General features: G+C 46.3%; 1 protein-coding gene across 1 annotated transcript in view; it reads right to left on the bottom strand.

Moving 5' to 3' along the window:
• Nucleotides 1-12,723, bottom strand: part of LOC135373805 (uncharacterized) — a 30,691-nt gene extending 17,968 nt beyond the window's left edge. The window contains exons 1-5 of the mRNA XM_064606872.1: nt 12,610-12,723; nt 10,332-10,464; nt 6,989-7,122; nt 2,594-2,738; nt 2,058-2,188 (exon numbers count right to left, since the gene is read on the bottom strand). Coding sequence (XP_064462942.1) covers nt 2,058-2,188; nt 2,594-2,738; nt 6,989-7,122; nt 10,332-10,464; nt 12,610-12,652 — 586 coding nt within the window. The 5' untranslated portion in view covers nt 12,653-12,723. The remainder of the gene's footprint in view (nt 1-2,057; nt 2,189-2,593; nt 2,739-6,988; nt 7,123-10,331; nt 10,465-12,609) is intronic.
• Between the last annotated feature and the right edge of the window lie 6,859 nt (nt 12,724-19,582).

Here is a 19,582-nt window from a genome sequence, read left to right as displayed (position 1 = left end):
TAGCTCGTGGTAGTGTACCGAACACATTGGTATTGGATTCGTAACCACGGTTCCGGATGCGACAGTCCCTTTAAGGCCATTCTCACCCGACACAATCGCCGGGGCACGAATATGATTTAGAAGTTTTGCTTATATTGCTCGACGTTTGTACGTTCACTGATATACGTTCTCGTTCATTATTTTTACACGACTAGCGAGCTATACAGCGGTATACAGCGGTATGAGCGAGCATGAGAACGGGCATTGGAATGGAATGGGCACATATGAGAGTACGGGAATGCGAGCTATCGAAACAAATAGAACAATCCTATCGGTCGGAGAAAATGCGGCCTTCTCGGCAGCCTGCTCAAGGCGATGTCGTCTCAACACATGAGTTTCCCGAGGAGTACAGATTGTGACCACAGAAAACCATGCATAAAGCTCGTTTCGTTAGCCTGAACTACTCGTTCACGAGCCTCGCGCAAGAGCTGGTGTCGAGTCACGGGCAGAAGTGATGCATATAACGCGCGTTATGACATAACGACAAGTTGAAGATCGGACCCCAGCTTTCACTCTCGTTACGCTGAATGTGCGCAACCAGGACTGAATACCGGAGAAGGAACTTTATCAGATTTCACGTTTATTTAACAAAAACAATGTGGTGCAAGAGGCTACAAAGTATATACAGGGTGTTCAAAATTAAGCTTTCACTAGCACTTTATAAATTGGCGAACAAAAGAAGACTGGTGCTATTTTTTCTGTTCCTTGAGTAAGAAACAGGTGCTACATAATCAGCAGCACCCTACACAAGTCGCGTAAAGTTCTCATCCAGTTTCCCGTCATCGCTGTGTTTGCGTAGCGCTCGTGAATGCTTAATTTTGAACACCCTGGATAGGGGTCCAGTAGATCCCTATCGCACGTTTCAAATATTTCGTGTAATGGGCCTACTTGGATGCTCTGAAGGTACATTTTTTCGAATTTAATCCGTAGTGAGTCCATGTTCAAAATGAAAATTGAGGCCCGGGAGTTCATGCAAAGTGCATATTACAAGAATGTTGACAAAGCGATATCGTTGCCTTCCAGAGGGCGGTGCCCACATTATTTTTTTCTAAAGCAGAACTTCAAGTCGCCGAGTCTTTGTCGCACGTTCCGCTTTCAGAAGTTGTGCTGGGTGCTAGCGGTGCTTTGCCAATTCACTGATTGCGTACCTCGAAATAGGTCAGAAGCACGCGCTTATGTAATTCGACCGCAAGTTTTACCACCTTGACCTCCGTTTCGAAATTACGCGAGCGGAGGCGAATATACTGGGATCGGTAAATGTTAAAAATGGTTCAAATGGTGCCGAAATATGACGTGAGACACGACCAAAAATCGCCGATATAAGGCACAGCATACAAAAGTCTTTTATACAGAGTGTTCAGAATTAAGCTTTCACGAGCGCTACGCAAACACAGCGATGCCAGGAAACAGGATGATAACTTCACGCTACTTGTGTAAGAAACAGGTAGTGCTAATTATGTAGCACCTGTTTCTTACTCAAGGAACAGAAAAAATATCACCAGTTTTCTTTTGTTCGCCTATTTATAAAGTGCTAGTGAAAGCTCAATTTTGAACACCCTGTATAACGATCAATGTGAAACATGCCGAAAGATAAAATATGTATCAGACACGAAACATTGGAGAATTGCGTGGTTTTGGTCCAACTGTCTTTGCGTCACGAGTCTACTATGATCATGAGCGAACGCCTCAGTGGTCGGTGTGCGGAATAAGTTTGCCCACCTGAGAGTTCTGTAACGTGCGTTCGTCGCACTTTAAGATATGAGAGCACAACGCAGTGTGTTTAACGTGCTTCGCTTAATGCAGCCTCTCGGAACAAATTGTAAACTGTCACGAAATTGCTGCCGGCGTTCTGTGTCGGATTTGTAGCCGAAACCTTGGTATGAGGTAACTACGGACCACGTTACCACTTTAGTCAATGAGGGCGGTAAAATGGTAACGTTTTCAGGTTGCATTATGCCGTCAGAGGATGCCATTAGGATGCATTATGCGGTCAGAACTCTTTCCGCTGTTATACTCACATAACGGGTTGGGTGTTGGACAATTTTTCAATCTGGTCTCTATCTCCGTCGCAGACTGTAGAGCAGCAGCGGGGTGGCATCCTTTGTCTTCTAGGAGTTTCGGAACGCAATACTTGTTGTATTTTAACATACTGGAAAACATGGCATGGAAAAACTTGTTAAATGACAGGGAACATCTGATGGAAATTGCAGCCTGACATGGCATTCAGTCGGGTGTACTTAAATTGATGAACGCTGGACAGATGAAGCACGGTACAGAATATGGTTCCCGTCTTGGGGTGCTACATTTGCATTAGCGCGACTTTTCCCTTATTGTGACTCAACATTAGCACGGCATTCATTCATTTATTCTGACGCTGCACTAGCGTTGCCTCTTCTTCAGTTACGCAGTTCAGTACTTGTGACGCAAGGTCGTAGAAATATCAGATTTCCATTACTAAGGCCCTTTCTACAGATGTGGATTGGGGTGTGGGTGTGCGCTTTTTTTCTGGTGGCACCGCCGTGCAACCACGTCGTGCACACGAAATACCACTCACCAACAGAGTAATCTTATATTCCCAGTTGGCTCAATTGGATCATTTGGTTTTCGGGGAATGCCGCCGTGTTCCTTTTCAAATCTTTTGTAGCAGTCAATGTTGGCCTCGGATATTGTTGTGGTGTCGCACGTTGCTGCAAAAGGGCCTGCAAACGAATGATATGATATGCGGACACATGTAATGCAGATCACACGCTATTTGGATTCTACATGCACTTCTTAAATATGAGCTTCACCGCATAGCACGCTCCTAGCTAACCATCATCGCGAACGACGGCCTTTTTGCCCCTGATTGTAAACAAGAGGGGGAGCGTATTTTGATCCCATTGATGCGTACTATAAGCTCAGAATAGGGTCCGCCTTCCGTTTTCAACATATCACGATTAAGAACGTTGTCATCCGGGATGATGGTTAGCTAGGACTGTGCTGTCCCATGCAACACACCAAAAGTGGCCGAGTAAGGGATCAATGTGGGCTGCCAGGTTGCCAATACTGGTCCCAGGTGGGCATGAAAAGTGCAACCAGGTACCCTATTGAACCAATATTGGCTGCCTATATCGGCAAACCTTTATTTTCCATATTGCGCCATCTGTGATAACGTCAACGATGAGCCCGGGTAACGGTAGTAATATTGATGTGATTTTTTTTAAATTTTTTTCTGTAGATTGTCCAGCCAATATGGGTTCGGTTTATGTGCTGCCTGGGGGTGGTGTAGTTCATTCTAATAGCGTAGAGTTACCAGTGGTAATTCAATAATACTCCATAAAACTAGGACTTAAGACTCCTACAATAGTCCCCTTCCGGGGAGGAAAAGAGCGAAAGGTTATCAAGACCAGGCGCTGTGGCCATCGTGCTCGTCTGTGTGGGCCGATCATGTATGAACGTTGCATCACCAACTGTAGGATGGGCATCTGTGCTGTATTTGTCGGCTGTGTAGGAGAGCCGTTAAGAACAGCATATGCTTTTATAACTTGAAAGCCGAAGGTCTCGGTGACGCCCGCGCGTTTAGTGTCAACACTCAACTTCCTGTCGCCCGGTGACGGTTGTCGTGAAGCGCTTAGCGCCACGCGTTAGAATGCGTTGCAGGCCATCGTTGAGGGAATGCAGTGCTCTCCTTCCCGCGTCCAGGTGGAGGTACACATGTGAGCAAACTTTTTGGCGCCAAGATATGCGGGGGTGATAATAGCCGAATAGGGGCGGGTCCCGCGCTATGTCATAGCTTCGCAAGTAAGCTTTTCCTCCGCCTTCTCTTGCTAAAAGTGGGCGGCCATTAAATGGTCACAACCACTTTGCAGATTCAAAAAATTGTGTTGCCTGCTCTCATCTCCACTACAAGCGAGTCACATAGTCTGTGCTAAGCAAAACCGCTAAAGAGTCATTCTCTGCAAGATCCTCCGCGTATAGCCGTTACCCTTGGGGGAGAAGTGTGAACGGCGAAAACGAGTTCGTGTGCTAGTTCGCTTCTTGTTGGAAATTGTGTTCTGCTTTTGTCTTTGTGGACCATTCCAGGATACGTATTTTGCGTGTGTCTGTGTTTGTTACACAAATGAATTTGCCTTCATAATAAGCGTAGCACAGCAATGGCGGGCATTGGGGCTGTTTAATTTTAATGCGATTCCATACTGGTACACGCAATCTCATTAAAATTAAACAGCTCACCTTTTACTTTGGCTCACAGGCAAACGGTACCCTAGAATTGGTGGAAGTTCGCGAGACAAGCAGTATACAGTGTATGTTTTTATTTTGGAAAGGTATGCCACTGCCTTTCTAAGTTCATGGTTCTGAGACCTGTTTTTTTTTTTTTTTTGCTTTTAAAGTTTCACGCGCAATGTCTCTAACAGAAATACAAGGTAGAAACAAAGTAGCTAATGCGCCACAAAAACCCAAATCAAATCAGGTAGAAACAAGGAGGACCAGGTGAGAAAGAAAGATGCAGCTGAACCAAAATGGCATAAAAACGCCAGTAGGAGTCTGTCCACTTACAAGGCAGCTCATTAAATAGTATCAATACTAATGAGAAAATACAGGGCCCTGAGCACGTACGCAAGCGATCCCGACTTCTCCGGCATCTCCGTGTAACTGCCTGTGAGGGCAAAGCGCGTACGCGGTGGAGGGCCCAAAAAGGGAGCCTGCGTCTTATATGGTGAAAGGCGAAAGCGCATTTATTAACACGCGGTCTGCATTCGTCTCGGATTAGGGCCGAAAGGCCTCTGGGCTGCCATTTACCACACTACAATACGCTTATGGTGCCAAAAACCTAGCCATAATGTAGCATATTGTTGCATATCTTATGAGAATGTGTGGCACCCCGCTGCATAGCATATAGCACATTTCTGAAAGAACACATTTATAGCAATATGTGCAGATTTGAGAACATCATGTGAATATCCAAATATCCCGAAGTTGACGTCCGTGGAATGTGGAAAAAGTGGGACAAGCCATAGTCGCCAGGACGTACATGCGACGTCTACGGGCTCTCTGCAATGATCCATGGGATATCCAAACATCCAATTTGGGATATCAGGTGGACACCTCCTCTATGGTGGACGTCTATGGTTTACAGGGGACACTGCGGCTGGCTGTGTCGCTTGTTGATGTCAGTTGCGCTGGCGCTGACAAGGTCAGTGCGAATTTCCGTCATACGACCCATTTCGAATACTTGGATTAACCGCGAAGGGGTCACGTGATGCTCACATTCCGCGGACGATCGAGAGATCTCTGGTGTGCCTGCTATCAACAGTTGGCGCTGTAAAAGTCTCAAAGGCGAACAGGTACATGATAGGCTCGATCCTCGAAGCGTTCGCAAAATGCAATGACAAATGTCCGGATAAGAGCCTCAGCCACAGCAAATAGGAGAGGATCAGATTGTTCATAGAAGAGCGTACGTGTTCGTATTGTGAAAGTTTCGAGTTGACGACAGTTATTGCAACAAACAAAAGCGAAGGCGAGCGGTCAGAGCACGGCATCGTAAAGCATGTGTGTCTGTGATGGAAGACCAGAGGCGTGTCTTACTGGATTGTGTAACTGTCCCGGTACCGAGGGCCTTAGAAGGGAAACTCTAGGATTACCAAACGACGAAGAGATCCAGGTTGCCAGATGGGAGTCTGGTGGGGCAGTGAAGCTCGTGGCGCTGTGAAGCGGCCTCGTCTACGTCTCTTAGGAATTAGATTGGATGAGTATGACTCTCTCGACTATGGCAGAAAGCTTCAGGGGGAAGTTATGCTAGTAATAAAGGTGCAGTGAAACCCAGCAACCTGTGTCTTCTTTTCTGAAAACTAGACAGTCATAGTACCGACGAAGGTGCACAGGTACCACTGGCACAATACCCACGTTTCAGTATTTACGTGCGTCGTGGCTACATCGATGGGAACAAAGACTTACGCCGTTCTATGGGATGGTATGCTACACCGCAGCGACTAACGAAGAGCAAGGAACCGTCAAACTGGGTAATTTTTTTACCGTTCATTACAGGAGCTATGAACTCTACCAAGCTGACCCGCTGGCATGTTGGCTGTGACACGTTCTGTATAGATGATTCCGATAGGTCTGTATACAACCAATGCGATCGCGGATACCTCGGCCCGGTTCCAAGATCGTTCTGTCCACCACTGTTTTTCAACTTGAACATTTCTTATCTTCATATTTGAGGGTTTATCCCAAAAAAAGAAAGAAAGGTGACCGCGTGCTTTGAGGACGAAATGCCTACGCTGCGTGGTGTCCACGTCGTCGTCAGAGGCAGAAAGAAAGTGGATTGCACCACATCATAGAAAACAAGGCGCGTCAAACGAATGACGTGCAGAAGTATATTGCACGGTCCCAGGTTTTCTGTCCAGCATTTTAGGCCATATTACCAACCCGCGTAAGTTTGTCACTCTTTCTTGCTGCTTCTACACTGCTCTCCCACAGACTAGAGCAGACGACGTTGTGTGTACCTCCGCGCTTGCGTCTGATTGGGTGCTACAATTCTTCAAATACGTAGCAAGGGATAGAGGTATCGTGATGGCGGTACGTCTAGTCGCCTCTGTCAGAAAAAAATAACGTTTTTGTATTAACGCTGCACCCGTTATGAAGGAGAAGTATTGAACAAGAACTTGTATATAGAATTACGATGTGTAGAAGAACACTATTACACTTAGTACACCCGTAACTAAATAGCTGCAGATAGGAATTCGTACCTCCTTTAAGGCTTATCGATTTTTTTTCTATCCAATCGCAGATCCTAAGGTCCCTTGTTCAAAATTCAGTTGAATATCTTTTTTCTTTTTTCTCATGAAGTAGAGTGCTGGTGTTAAGTGACACTGATTCTAAAATGTGGATATCTTCATCGCCGACATCATGAAGGCGGTATATGAAGGTCACATTATGCGCCCAGCAATCTGGCTACCGATGTACTCACAGTTGAAGTTCAATGATGCACATTCCGCCACTATTTGCTTGCTCCTCATGTCCTTAAAATGTGTGAAGATCAGTTGATCGCATCGTTTTTCTCTGAGTCGTAAGGGAACGCAGTCCTTGCCGTACTCCAACATGCTGGAAAAGATAGTATAAAAACGAATTCAGTTATTTGCTGACGGTTGTAGTGCCGCGGAGCCATAAATCTTGCGGGTAAGAAATACACAGTACGCATACAACACAACTGCAACGTGTTTCATCAATGCACCTAAATGCAAACATATGTAAAACCCCAGTACTTAGTCACACTGCACATCGGTACGATGAAAAGTAATGAAGATATACCAACCAAATACATTATGCCGACCTCATTTAACATCAGTATTTTAACACTGTTAAATGGACAAGAGGCCTAACAAGGGGCATCGCGCTGTACAGCTTCTTGTGGTATATTTCAAAAAAAAAAAAGGGGGGGGGGATAAAGAACAAAGATCAGAAGACGACGATTGTTCTAGAAACGCCACTGATGTCGATTGTAAAAGGCTGGATCGCGAGCGTGAAGAAACCGGCCGCCATCTTACTGTACCCACAACAGCCGCCGCAGCGATCATGGCAACTTGTTGCAATTACGGTCGTACCAACCGTACTGGCAAGGATACAGGGCCTAAATTTATACAAGTGAGGCATTATTATCAAGGAATAAATAGGTGTCCATTCTGTATATTTAGTTGACAATTATGATTTTTTTTTTGCCCAAAACGAGGACTGGACGCAGGTTGTTTGATCGCTCTTCCGGGGTTTTATGGAACACACTTGTATTTTACCCGGGGGCAAATACATTTTGAGTTCATAATACGCTTGAGAGAACGAGTGACACTACACTGGTAGTGTTGCCATCAATATATGTGCGAACACTCGTGCGCTCTTCTGCATGCATTGCTAGCATGGTACACGGTGCTCTCTACGGAAGCAAGTGCACATTTTTCTTTGAATTACCTTCGAGCAAAGATTCGGTATTACGTTATAATGAGACCAAGATTGACACCCTTTTTCATGTATTGGTATTGTTTTGTGCCTTGGTTTGATTTGTGGCAAAGAATCCTACGTAACGGTGGAGTGGCACGACTTGAATACCGCCTTTGTGTCTGAGCTATATCGTCTGGTTGTTGCGATAATAATAATTTGTAGCGTGTCGTGCTATTTGCAGCAGTTTTTAAGGCAAAAGTGGTCTCTCAATACAGATTTCCTCATGGGGCTACCCAGAGAATCGTCTATGAAGTGTTATGCGACTGAGTGTACAGGTAAGTATTATGTTCCTCATCCACGGGTTTCTAGTTTACAGGAAGGAACCACCTCCTGATGGATGTTGTATAAACTTGATATAAAATGTTGAATAATATAATGAACGATATCAAATGTTGAATAAACTTGAACTTGTATACTCTTTACTCATCATCAGTGACCTTTACAAAACCATATCGTGGACTATTTTGTTTACGTTTCACAAACGGGGTACACGAGGGCCAAAATGACAAAATCACTACTCTTTCAAGCTCCACATCGTCCTGTTGCAATTTGCAAACCATAGGTGTGTAGTGCAAGAGGGTCCTTGCACATCAAAATGTAAGATGGGAGTCACAGTTAATGCAAAGTGGTTCCTATGAGAGGCTTCGATGCTGAACAAAATTGTGCAAACTGCGGAAGGTGCCATAGAAGATGTTCAGAAAGTGTGTCTGATCTCACAACGGTGCTACGACGCTCCCTTTTAGATGACGATGATACTGATTGGAGTTTCAGATGTGCAGCTGCATTTTTTGGAACGTGCTCCACATAACAAGCATGACATAGTCAGCACTGGATAACAGGCCCCCGTCCCTAAGCAGCTTTGCTCAATCTGCAGTTGTGTTCAACAAAAGCATGTGAGTACTCGAGAAGGACATTCAGTTTGGCACAACCGCGCCTGCAAATAATCAGAACAAATGAACGAAGAAATAAACATAGAAGGGCTGTACTTCAAAAAGAGATAAGTCCTGTGTCTCATGGATGTGTTACCACTTTTAAGTAACTTAATTGATTAAGCTTACATCACTACCTGATTAACTGTCCTAACGAGCGTGATCTAATTGCGTGAAGTAATTATTTGGGCTACTTCGGTGTGCTCATATTTGCGAGGCACAGCACCGCTGTCGTTCACTAAAAGACACTTTCTGCGGCGATGCTTGATATAAACCATACTAAACCCATGCACGGCTAAAACAACGGCTGTGATTCTACAGAGCGATCTCTTTCTGCCATGCGAGTATATTTTTTCCAGGACTGTTCTTTGTGGTGCAATTTTTGTCCAGAATGCAGCACTTGATATTACATGGTTGTTAACCTCACATCGTTTCTTGTTGAAATATTGACTGGGAAACGAGCTGTAGTACAATCCCCAGCGCTGCACTGCAGTGACGGTCTAGATTCAGAATGCAAAACATAACGTAATTAAGAATCGAACGGCAGGACACCCGTGAAACACTGGTAGGATAAATCAGTATACTGGCACCTTACAAAATTGTGCGATGACAGACAACGATCAACGCCTGCAGCGCAATAAATATTCACAATCTCCGTTGCCTCCCGTTGTTCTCATGGGCACACACTGCGCTTTAGGGCTTCCCAACATGGCGGCCCGAATGCACGCCTCCCCCCCCCCCCCCCTCACGGAGCACCTCTCCCATGCGCGATCCAGCCTTTATACAAAGAGATCACTGAGGAAAGCATTATTTTAGAGACGCGGGACAGCTGCTTGATGTGCTAATTCAATTCAAATTATTCTAACTGATCCACTTTGCATTACGTTACAAAAATAATGATGCATGAAATTGGGAGAGGGAAAACCTGATCCCAGGAAGCAGGACGCGATAAGCCATGTATTTGTCATCTTTCTGCGATGCCCGAGTGGGTTGGATTTGGAACCTCCTTTCGTCGGACTGACAGCGATTGCGCTCAAGAAATCGTAGGCGTTATGGTCAGGCGCTTCGTTTTTTCTTCTTCTTTTTTTCGAAGGGATAGTTCGTGAATATCGCTGTCAATTATCACAAATTTGAGTGAATTCGGCACGTTCTTCATATTGGTGGGGTAAGACTGACATTTACTGAGCAATATTCCGAGTTCTGTTCGCAAATGTTTACATAGTTAGACTTACGATGCATGACATTCACATTAGGAAGGTGGCAAAACCAAGTAAGAACAAGTGCCGTTGACCGCATGATTCTAATGATTCTAGGTGGCGTAGTATTTTCATTACACCGTAAAACGCACGAGGCTGCTTCGGAGCCCTTGTTTCAATGGGAGATAACACTTACCAGCATCTTGTCGTATCGGGAACCAAATCTGTAGTGAGTCCGTATTGCTGTCTGTATCTTGCATTACATTCAGCGTCAGCTTCAGAAAATATCTGCGCCATGTTTTCTTTCTCGCACTGTGGCGCAATGAAGTCTGGAAATATTGTAACCGGGTATATTCGTACGCTTCGAAATAGAAAGTAGCACTCTGCATTTGCCTACATTTTTTTTTGCTCCTCGGGTTGCGCACACTCATCAGCAGTAGAGATGCAGTGCCATGCCCAGAATGCTTTAATTGTCTAAGGTTCGTTTACCTTTCATATTGTGGAAAAGTAGCAAGTCCACTGCATTACCCTCTAGTACATTTTGAACAATCACGATTCAATGGTATTGACTTCTTAAATCAGATTGGGTTAGTTTAACGCATTTTTGGAACCGTTGCGTTCATGTTACGGAAAGAGTGATATGTGAATGGGCTGTAAATCTAAACGACCTGCAATCTATAAACGACCTTCGCGCTAGACCTATAAATAATTACAAAGAACGATAAGAGAAGGAAGTCACTGAAAAGGTTAGCCAGCTGTAGGACTCGAACCCGAATTCCTTTTCAGTGATTTCCTTCTTTCATCATTGATTTCTTAGGCACTTGATGCTTTGCGCGTATTTGTCCTTTCTATGTGTTCCAGCCTCATAACATCAATTCCCATCATGTTCATTAAAAATAACATTGCGTTTTTTTGTTGTGTGGTTGTGCTTCCATGCCGAATTTTGTGCTGAATTTTGTGACACGGACCGTGCGCATATATCCCAGACATACAGAATGCAGATTGTGGCTCTGACTCAGACTCTGAATGAGACGCATTACAGCCTCATGTAGTTGCTTATGAGGCGATTCATGTACAATGAAAACGCAGAAGCTGCCCGTCTGTTGTCGCATTCCGCACGGGCTTGGCCTACCCGCCGGCCAATCAGGCTGTCGGTGGACTCCGGAGGCGCGAAATTTAACAAACAAACAAACAAACGCTGTTTGCGGATTCAAAAGACTCGATTCGCAGTTTAGGCCACTCGGATTCGGATTCCCGAATCAAAAATCACTCCGTAGGACTGGATGATTCGGTTGTCCCATCTCTAGAAATTACTATTAAAACCCTAAGACGCACATTCACACAACATGTGCGGGTGTAATCCGGAAGCGCAAAGCAGCTTTGCAATCACGTGGGTGAGAAACCCCGTTCTCCTGGGCTGCATCGTCAGCAACGTTATGTGCCTCGCCAATGCTGAGGGGGCGCCTTCTTTTTTCTGTCTTTTTTTAGCTCGCCCCACCCGTTCACGGTCTCTAATAGTCGATCTCCGAAGCAGATGCTACATGGCTGCACGGGAGGTACGTGTTTACAACTCAAGCTGGAATGGTAGCACACTTGATTTGTAAACATAAACGCATAAAGGTTTCCTAAGATTTTGGTTTGAGACATTCAGGAGGTCTGCAAGCACAGCCTGAAATTATTCAGTAACTTAGTTCTAAATTTTGTCAAACGTTGAGAATGTGTTGAATATAGATTGCACAATCAACGTAAATATTTGCTACTTATTCTTTGACTAGAAACAGTTGAAACAACGTTGATCCAGTGTTATAATTATACATTCAACTTTGCTCAACATTAGGCAACGTAGATTCTACCTTCAGCCAACTTGTTGGGCAAGGAAACGTATACTTGGAAGTGAAAGAAGACGAAATAACAATGGAGATGAGGACTCAATGAACGTCCACTGTGGGCTTATTGGGGCTTTCTTCAAGACGATCTGCCAATCTTACTCAGGAGGTAACGACGATCGGGCGCACGAACTGATGCCAAAACCGCCTAGCGCCCCCGCCCGATGAAGTTCACGAACCTAGCCTAGTTCTACCCACTAACGCTTTTATACCTTTAACATGGTGGTAGCTTCAACATCCATTAGGCTTAGCAAGGCTGTCTCAAGTGAATCATATGGTACTATACAGACGTACGTGAAACGGTTCTATACTAACGATCTACTAGGATTCACTTTGCCCGGATGCACTTCTTACACGCTAAGAATTCACACAACACAGGGTTTCTGCACAATAGCGCCAGTTGGTACATGGAATGCAGACTTAATCATCAGGAAGTAAACGCGTTATTTTCATCTCATGAGGGGACAAACCCACACGGGAGGAACCCTTCTATGTAAGAGGAACATTTCGCGACTGCAGATGTAGGTGAAGATCCAACACCAGTACATTAAAAAATTATGGACATTGAAAAGCTTTCATAGAACTCACCGACGAAGCAGAGCGATACGAGAGCGAGGATGACTTGCTTCATTTGAAAAGAACTGCCTTTGTCGAGCGCCCACGTAACAGGTGTACTGTACTATTCAGTCAGCGTATGCAATGTTCCACACACGCGCGTGCCGACAACCATAATAATAATGATAATTATGATTGGATTTCTATGGCACATGAGCAACTAAGCCTATAGTGTGCCAACTATTTAGTGTTATTCATGGGCATTTTATTCACAATGCAGCACAATCATAATATCTGCTACGGAATTTTGCAGAGGAAAAGTTGCACGATCTGAAACAACGCCTTCGGAAAACACCGTACAGTGTGGTGGTGGTGGTGGTGGTGGTGGTGGTGATAGGGCTTCACCGTACAGTGTCCTATCCCTTCAAACAGTATCCTAACCTCCCATATCCTATGCGATACGTGGTTTTGTGAGGTGCACCTGTCGTTTCATACCTCGCTTCAACTACATGGCTTCGTTGTTTGTGGAGGACACTTCCCTCAACACGACGTCTCCATCCGAGCTCGCAGCTGTAAAAGTGTAACACGGCAAAGACACACTGAAAGTCGTGCGCGCTTACGACAGGACTGAGAGATCACGTAGGATTTTCCTTCCAAGTTTTTCGAAGAAGGCCACAGAAATACTTCTGGGTCCTCTTCTCATCTGATGTGAGCTCATGGCCCATCTCCACCTGTGCCGATGGGGCAAGAAGGACAATAACTCGCTTGTGACTTTCGTATGCCGGTGACCTTCTCGTTGCAAACATGGGCGAACATACATAATAGCAGCCGTCACAGAGAAGTCTTAATTTCAGACACATTTGAATAGGGTGACTAGACGTCTCTTTTCTTGTAAAAATTATTTTTGTTCTATTTCTTCCTGATCCCGACTGTGTTCTTCCTGGCATGGCGACGAGGAAAAATGGGCTGGCGTATGCCTTAAGGGAAAAAAAATTGTCGTTCAATACACTTTCTATGAAAAAGGCCCATGCAGGATATAGACGAGGAGTGGAGCTCGTATTGACTCCATTTAGACGACAATTTTTCGTTTCTTTTTCTTCCGTTTAGCTATTTGGTGCAGGTTGGCTATAGACGAAGAAAGTAGGAAGTCACTAAAAGGTTACACAGCTGCGGGGCCAGCTGGCAGCTTCGGTGTTCCGGCCTCAGAAAACCAATTTCCATCGTGATTGTCTGTAGACGTCCATATGTTCAATAGAAGGGCTATACACCATTTGTCTTTTGGGAGTTTATATGCAAAGGATGAAGCATCAAAATGTAATGTTAAAACTTTTAATTTTTAACTTTAAAAAGCATTAAAAGCATTAAGCTTTAAAAGCTTGTAATATTCAATTTTTGGCAAATTCTGTCATCCCAAGCCATCTTCAGTTGGACTGTGTATGAAGTCAATTCATATCCTGAGGCTGGAACACATAGAAGGGGCAAATATATACAAAGCCTCAAGTGCCTAAGAAATCCATGATGAAAGAAGGAAGTCACTGAAAAGGATGGCAAGCTGTAGTATTCGAACACACATTTTCTGGATTACCAGTCAGTGCATTCTTTTCTTTTTGCTGCGCAGGAGTCTTTATGCAGCAATCCCGTATTATTTATCTTTGATTGGATGATTCTCTATGTGGCTGATTCTAGGCACAAAAGGGGGGGGGGGCTTCCGAGGGGGAGTTCGCGAATCATGCCACTCGAAGTTTGAACAATGTGTTGGGAGCAATCTTCTTGTACTTGGAAAACAGTCACATTCGATATGAGCACAAGGAGATTCAGCGTTTACCCGCCGAAAGAACTGCCCTCTTTCAGGCATGCATACAGAAAAAGAAACGACTGGAGCTGTTCAATGACGTCAGAGCACCAAGGACAGACCTCAGGCAGCACTCCAATATTGGCCTAATATTGGACCAATGTGGTCTGCCAGGTTGGCCAATACAGGTCCCATATGGGCTGCCACTATTGGTGCAACCTGAAAAGTGCAACCAGGCCCCCTATTGGACCAATATTGGCTGCCTATATTGGCCAAGCCCATATTGCGTGAGTTTTCCGTGATAATGCCAAAGATGAGTAGTAATAAGAACGCATTATCCGATGTAATATCCACCAATAACTGTAATAAAATTTTTCTCATCTTTTCTTTTCTTTCTCTGTAGATATTTTGATTGATCCACCTTGCATCGTTTAAAAAAAAGACTGCCTCGTCCTAAAAACAAACAATAGGTGCCGTGGCCGTCTTGCTCGATGATCCAGGCAGTCCGAGGAACTACCAATGGCAAGCATCCGTCAGAGACATTCGTTGGGATTGCAAGTGTGCCAGTTAAGTTACAGTGCATGTTACAGTGGGATTGCCAGGTATGTTGACTGGAACAATGTGTATCATGTGCGGGAACTTCATGGATGTAACAACGAATTGACTTGCGCATTTCACACGCTTGAACTTCCGATCTTGCCGTGCTGCCTGCGCATTTGGTACAAGTACCATTAGGGGTACATCCCATTTTCTGAATTTTTATTCCATATGGGGTGCACATGGGCAATATGGGGGCATTTTCCCATATTGGTTCAAACTCGGCGGCATTTTCCTCATTGCTGGTTTAAACTTGGTAATGTGGGTCCCATGTTGCCAGGTTTGAACCAATATGGTGAAACTCGTGGGAAAACGGGTACTGCCAACACCCAGTGATTATGTGCCCAATATTGTCTGCTGCCTGGGACGAGAGTCAGATTTCATGCTTGGCCAGCAGCACCGTCTGGTGATCAGGTGTTGAACGCGTGATCTAACGCATGCTTGACAACGATATCGTAGTGGGGGAAGCGTTTGCTTGTGTGTTGCTCCTCATCCAAATTGGCCATCAGCAGTTGATCGATGTATTAGAAGCAATATGGAACATCCCGTGCGACTTAGTCTACGAAGCATTGGGATGTCTGAGCGGCATTCCGTAGTCCCAAATGCACTCTCAAGTACTCGAAATAACGGAACGAACTTCTAATTGCTGTTTCAGAATGGCATCTGGTCGTGCAGGAATCAGGGATCGGAACCGGTATTTTTTTCGGTCAGGTTCGGGTTCAGGCATAGTGGTTTGGCTCGGGTTTAGCTCCGCTGTACCGAAATTATCGGCTTGTACCGGTTCAGGCATATCGGTTCGGTTCGGGTTCGTCTAAGGGGGCACACCCTCCACCCCGCACACACACAGACAGAAAGTCGGTCAGCGGTTGGAACATTTACAGGGATTGGAGCTGTTACTTTTTTCGGTCCCGGTTTAACCGGTTCATGGGCAGTAATTTTGCTACATTAAAGCGAGCTTGCGCTAACCATACACGGTTGTAAGAGAAAGGTGTGAGATAACCGTGTCAGGTGAAAAACCTTTCAGGAAAGCAGGTGAAAACGCAAGGCAAGTAATAAACACATTTAATATTTACCTGATATTTTGCTGTATGGTACTCTCGTGGTCGTCTGCTGAAAACGAAAACCGCAGTGGTGGAATGTTTGTATGTAATATGTGAAAGCGCCCTCTTTTGCTGCTGTAAAGCACTGGCGCTACAGTCACAAACTTTAACTCGCATCTGGCACCGCACAACAAATAAATAAACAAACAAAAAAGGTCAAGGTCAAATGTAGGGGTCACCGCATCTGAAAAAAAATATCATTGGTCTCATGGTAGTGCTTCGGTGCATACACTGATACGATATACGTTGATCCCGTCCCCGCACACACACGTCCACTGAGACAATTCTTCCCTCATAGTCCAAAGAGTGCCCGCGAACAGATCGGCGAAACCGCGGTGAAAACAAAATTGACGTGACGCCAATCCTATTCTCCAAAATCTCCAGCCTCTGGGCGGCTGCTAAAATGCGTTTCTTGAAGTAGAACCAGTAGTGCTTCCTGTGTTGGTGCAAGCCTCTTACATTAAACGTCACTATTTTCATGACCAACAGTCAAGGGGAGGCGGGGTTCCGCAGGACGCTTGGTGATCTGTCTGAGCTTCCGTTTGTGATGGGACTTCTTGGAGACGACGGTTTTCCATCCATTTTTCTGCGAAAGCGCAGCTGACTCCTGTGACCCGCTCGACGAGTAGGGGCGTTTGGGCAGGACAACATCGTCTTCATCAGACGCCGCCGACATATCTGGCACCTCGTCAACTATTCCGTCATCATCAATTGTCAGACAAGTGTGAAAGTCATCACTGTCATGACCGACCTGGTCTCCCAGAGGCACCGTTGGGAGTCCCCCAGGTGGTGGTGGTGGTGGTGGTGATAGGGCTTGCCGTTGTCGGCCTCACGTATGTGGGCAACGTCACGAGTCCCTCAGTGCTTCAGAAGAGGCGTCGCTGCCAATGGCTTCCTCTTCCTTGGGCAATGGCCAATCTCTTCCTTCCTTCCTTCAGAGGTCGCAGAGGCGACTTCTTTTGATGTACCTTCGATCCCTGACGCTTCGTCTTGCTCAAGGCCCTGCGAAGTTATATCACTATAGGAACATCTTCCACTGGCTCGACGTGGTCGTTGGCGGCACTGGCACATGTTGTCACACGACAGCGGGTAGTCCAGTGATCAGCTCCGCATTTCCGGCAGCGTTCCTCGCAAGAGCTCGGTAGCCATAACCACCGCATCGGTTACACCTCGGTGTCGCGTATTTGGAAGCAAAGTGTTCTTCTTGGCTGCAAGGACGGCAAAGCTTCTGCATGCATGAGTACAGGCGCATCGCGTGGAACCCACGAGCGGGGATGAAATTTGGGACCTCCTTGCTGACCTCCAGCAGCGCCTTGCGAGTGCCCGTTTCTACGGAGGGACATTCTCTGTAATTCTTCCTATGCGACTATATAACTGTTCCATACTTGGAAAGAGTAAATGTGTGTTTATATGCGTCAACAAACAAAACAATCACTCAAGCCATTCAACAAACGCTGTGAGAATGCAAACCAAAGAACCTATGAACTCAGTGGACGCACTCGCCTAAAATGTGCACAACTACACAGAGTTACATAAGTACATGGAACACAACTACACAACTACATGGAAAGATAATCCATATACAAAGGCAGTAATATAGACAAAAGAAGTGCACAGAAAATTAATTACCCCCGTTTGGGTCCTACTCAACGAAAACATGACCACGGCGCTGTGTCGTGGCGGGATCACAGCTTACCCTCAATGTTACCGTTGGCAAGAACAAACAGGTCGCAGTGGCTCCTCCAGGGGCGGCGAAAGGAGTCTCTGCTGAGCGTCCGAAGGTCTACCTGTTGTCGAGACTTCAGGGTAAGGCGGGCAGTCATCACCAAGCTCACAAGGCACGCGGGCTGGGCACCGTACACGCACTGTGTTCGCGCACACCACAGATGGTAGCACAGCTCGGTTACCAAGACGATGAATGCGGCCTGCTTCCGCTTCGGCAGCGGAAGCGGATCAAGAAATCGAACCGTGTGGAAGCAAACGCCGGGGAGCCCACATAGTGCAGCCATTCTTCGCCACGCTGCCACGCTTCGGCATGCTGCGTTGACGGAATCGTAAAACACATAGCGATGGGTTTCTACGGCGCCGCATATGGCACACGTATCCGTCCGGGACAATCCTAAGCGGCGAAGCCTCTTTCTCACAGGCAGCACCTCGTGCGAAAGCAGCTACAGAACGTCCACCCTTGCGGACTCGATCAGGGGTAAGGACACACAACGCCGATTCGCCTGCGCTTGGGTGCTCTGTACCAGGAAGCTGACCTCCCAATTGGTCTCGTAGAGCTGCCGCGCATACCAGGTGGTGAAGACCGTGCCCGGTAGCTGTGAGCGCAGGCGAACCGCAAATTTCTTCACAACCTTGTAGAAGGTCATGAGCCTTTCGATGTGAGGCGGAGTGTGGTCATATAAGCCTCCAAAGTCCCGGATAGACGTACGGAGGTAGAAGATGGCGAAGTCGTATGACATGTGGGTGTCATCCCGCAGGATAGCAAAAAGAGAGGCAAGAGCCAGCGCGACACAGAAGAGCCGCACATCCGGGAATCGCCAGCCACCCATCTCCGTCGGCCACACCATCAGCACAGTTTGCACACGTTCTGGAAGACCGTTCCAAAAGTATTGAAAGAGCATGCTGTTGACCCTTCGTGCAGTCGGCATTGTAGGGTTAGAATGCAGTGCCGAAATACCAGACGCGGGAGCAAAGGTGGCGCGGTACGACCTCAGCCTGCTCCTGAAGCCCTAAGACGGCTGAAGACAGTGACTGGAAATAAATGGAAAGAATTGTATTGTCATCAAGCAGTAAGAGCTACCTATGGAGGCAGGCTCCTTTACACAAACAGGAACACTAGAAGCGAACTATGCTGAAAGGCAGGATAAGAACGCTTCTAAGGGAGATTGCTCTTTGTACGGGCCATACCATGCAAACAATCAATGATTTACGGGGGAGTCACAACAGAGGACAGTACAGGTCTAGGAAACTGGCTATAGAACAGAATGTGCCACTCACTCTGGTCATTGCGGAACATCCGAGTGGAGCAAAGCCAGCGACGGGAGCACTCGACTGGGCCGAGCACTGCGTGTTCCCTGGTGACCGGCGCCCGTATTCCGCTGCGAACTGCATGAAACAGACCTAAACTCCGTCGGGGCCACCGAAGGCTAACCAGCACCGGGGTATCCGAATTTGGAAATTTATTTCCGCAATCAGACATGCCAAATGTTTCAGATCCCTTGCCGCAACCGGCAACGGTTCCATGTACCTTACAATGGCTCGTTCGACTCTTGGGAGATCAAAAACATCCGCCAAAGGAGCAGTGGAATCTGACACTGAAGGAAGCAGTGCTCCGCCGACCCCGAGGTGCCACAAGACGTAGAGTGATCCGTGCGACAGATATGGAAGAGGTGTAAACGTTCACTGAGCGGCAGAACACCATGAGCCAGCTTCTACTGGAGACTCTCCCGACGAGCGTCCGTAAGGATCACCCACGGCACCAGGTAGGGAGGAAACCAGCAGCACCTGCATG

This window comes from Ornithodoros turicata, unplaced genomic scaffold (assembly GCF_037126465.1).
Source record: "Ornithodoros turicata isolate Travis unplaced genomic scaffold, ASM3712646v1 Chromosome32, whole genome shotgun sequence".
In the NCBI taxonomy this organism is placed as follows: domain Eukaryota; kingdom Metazoa; phylum Arthropoda; class Arachnida; order Ixodida; family Argasidae; genus Ornithodoros; species Ornithodoros turicata.
Note: the sequence above shows the minus strand (reverse complement) of the source record. Positions and strands in the feature narration are given on the sequence as shown.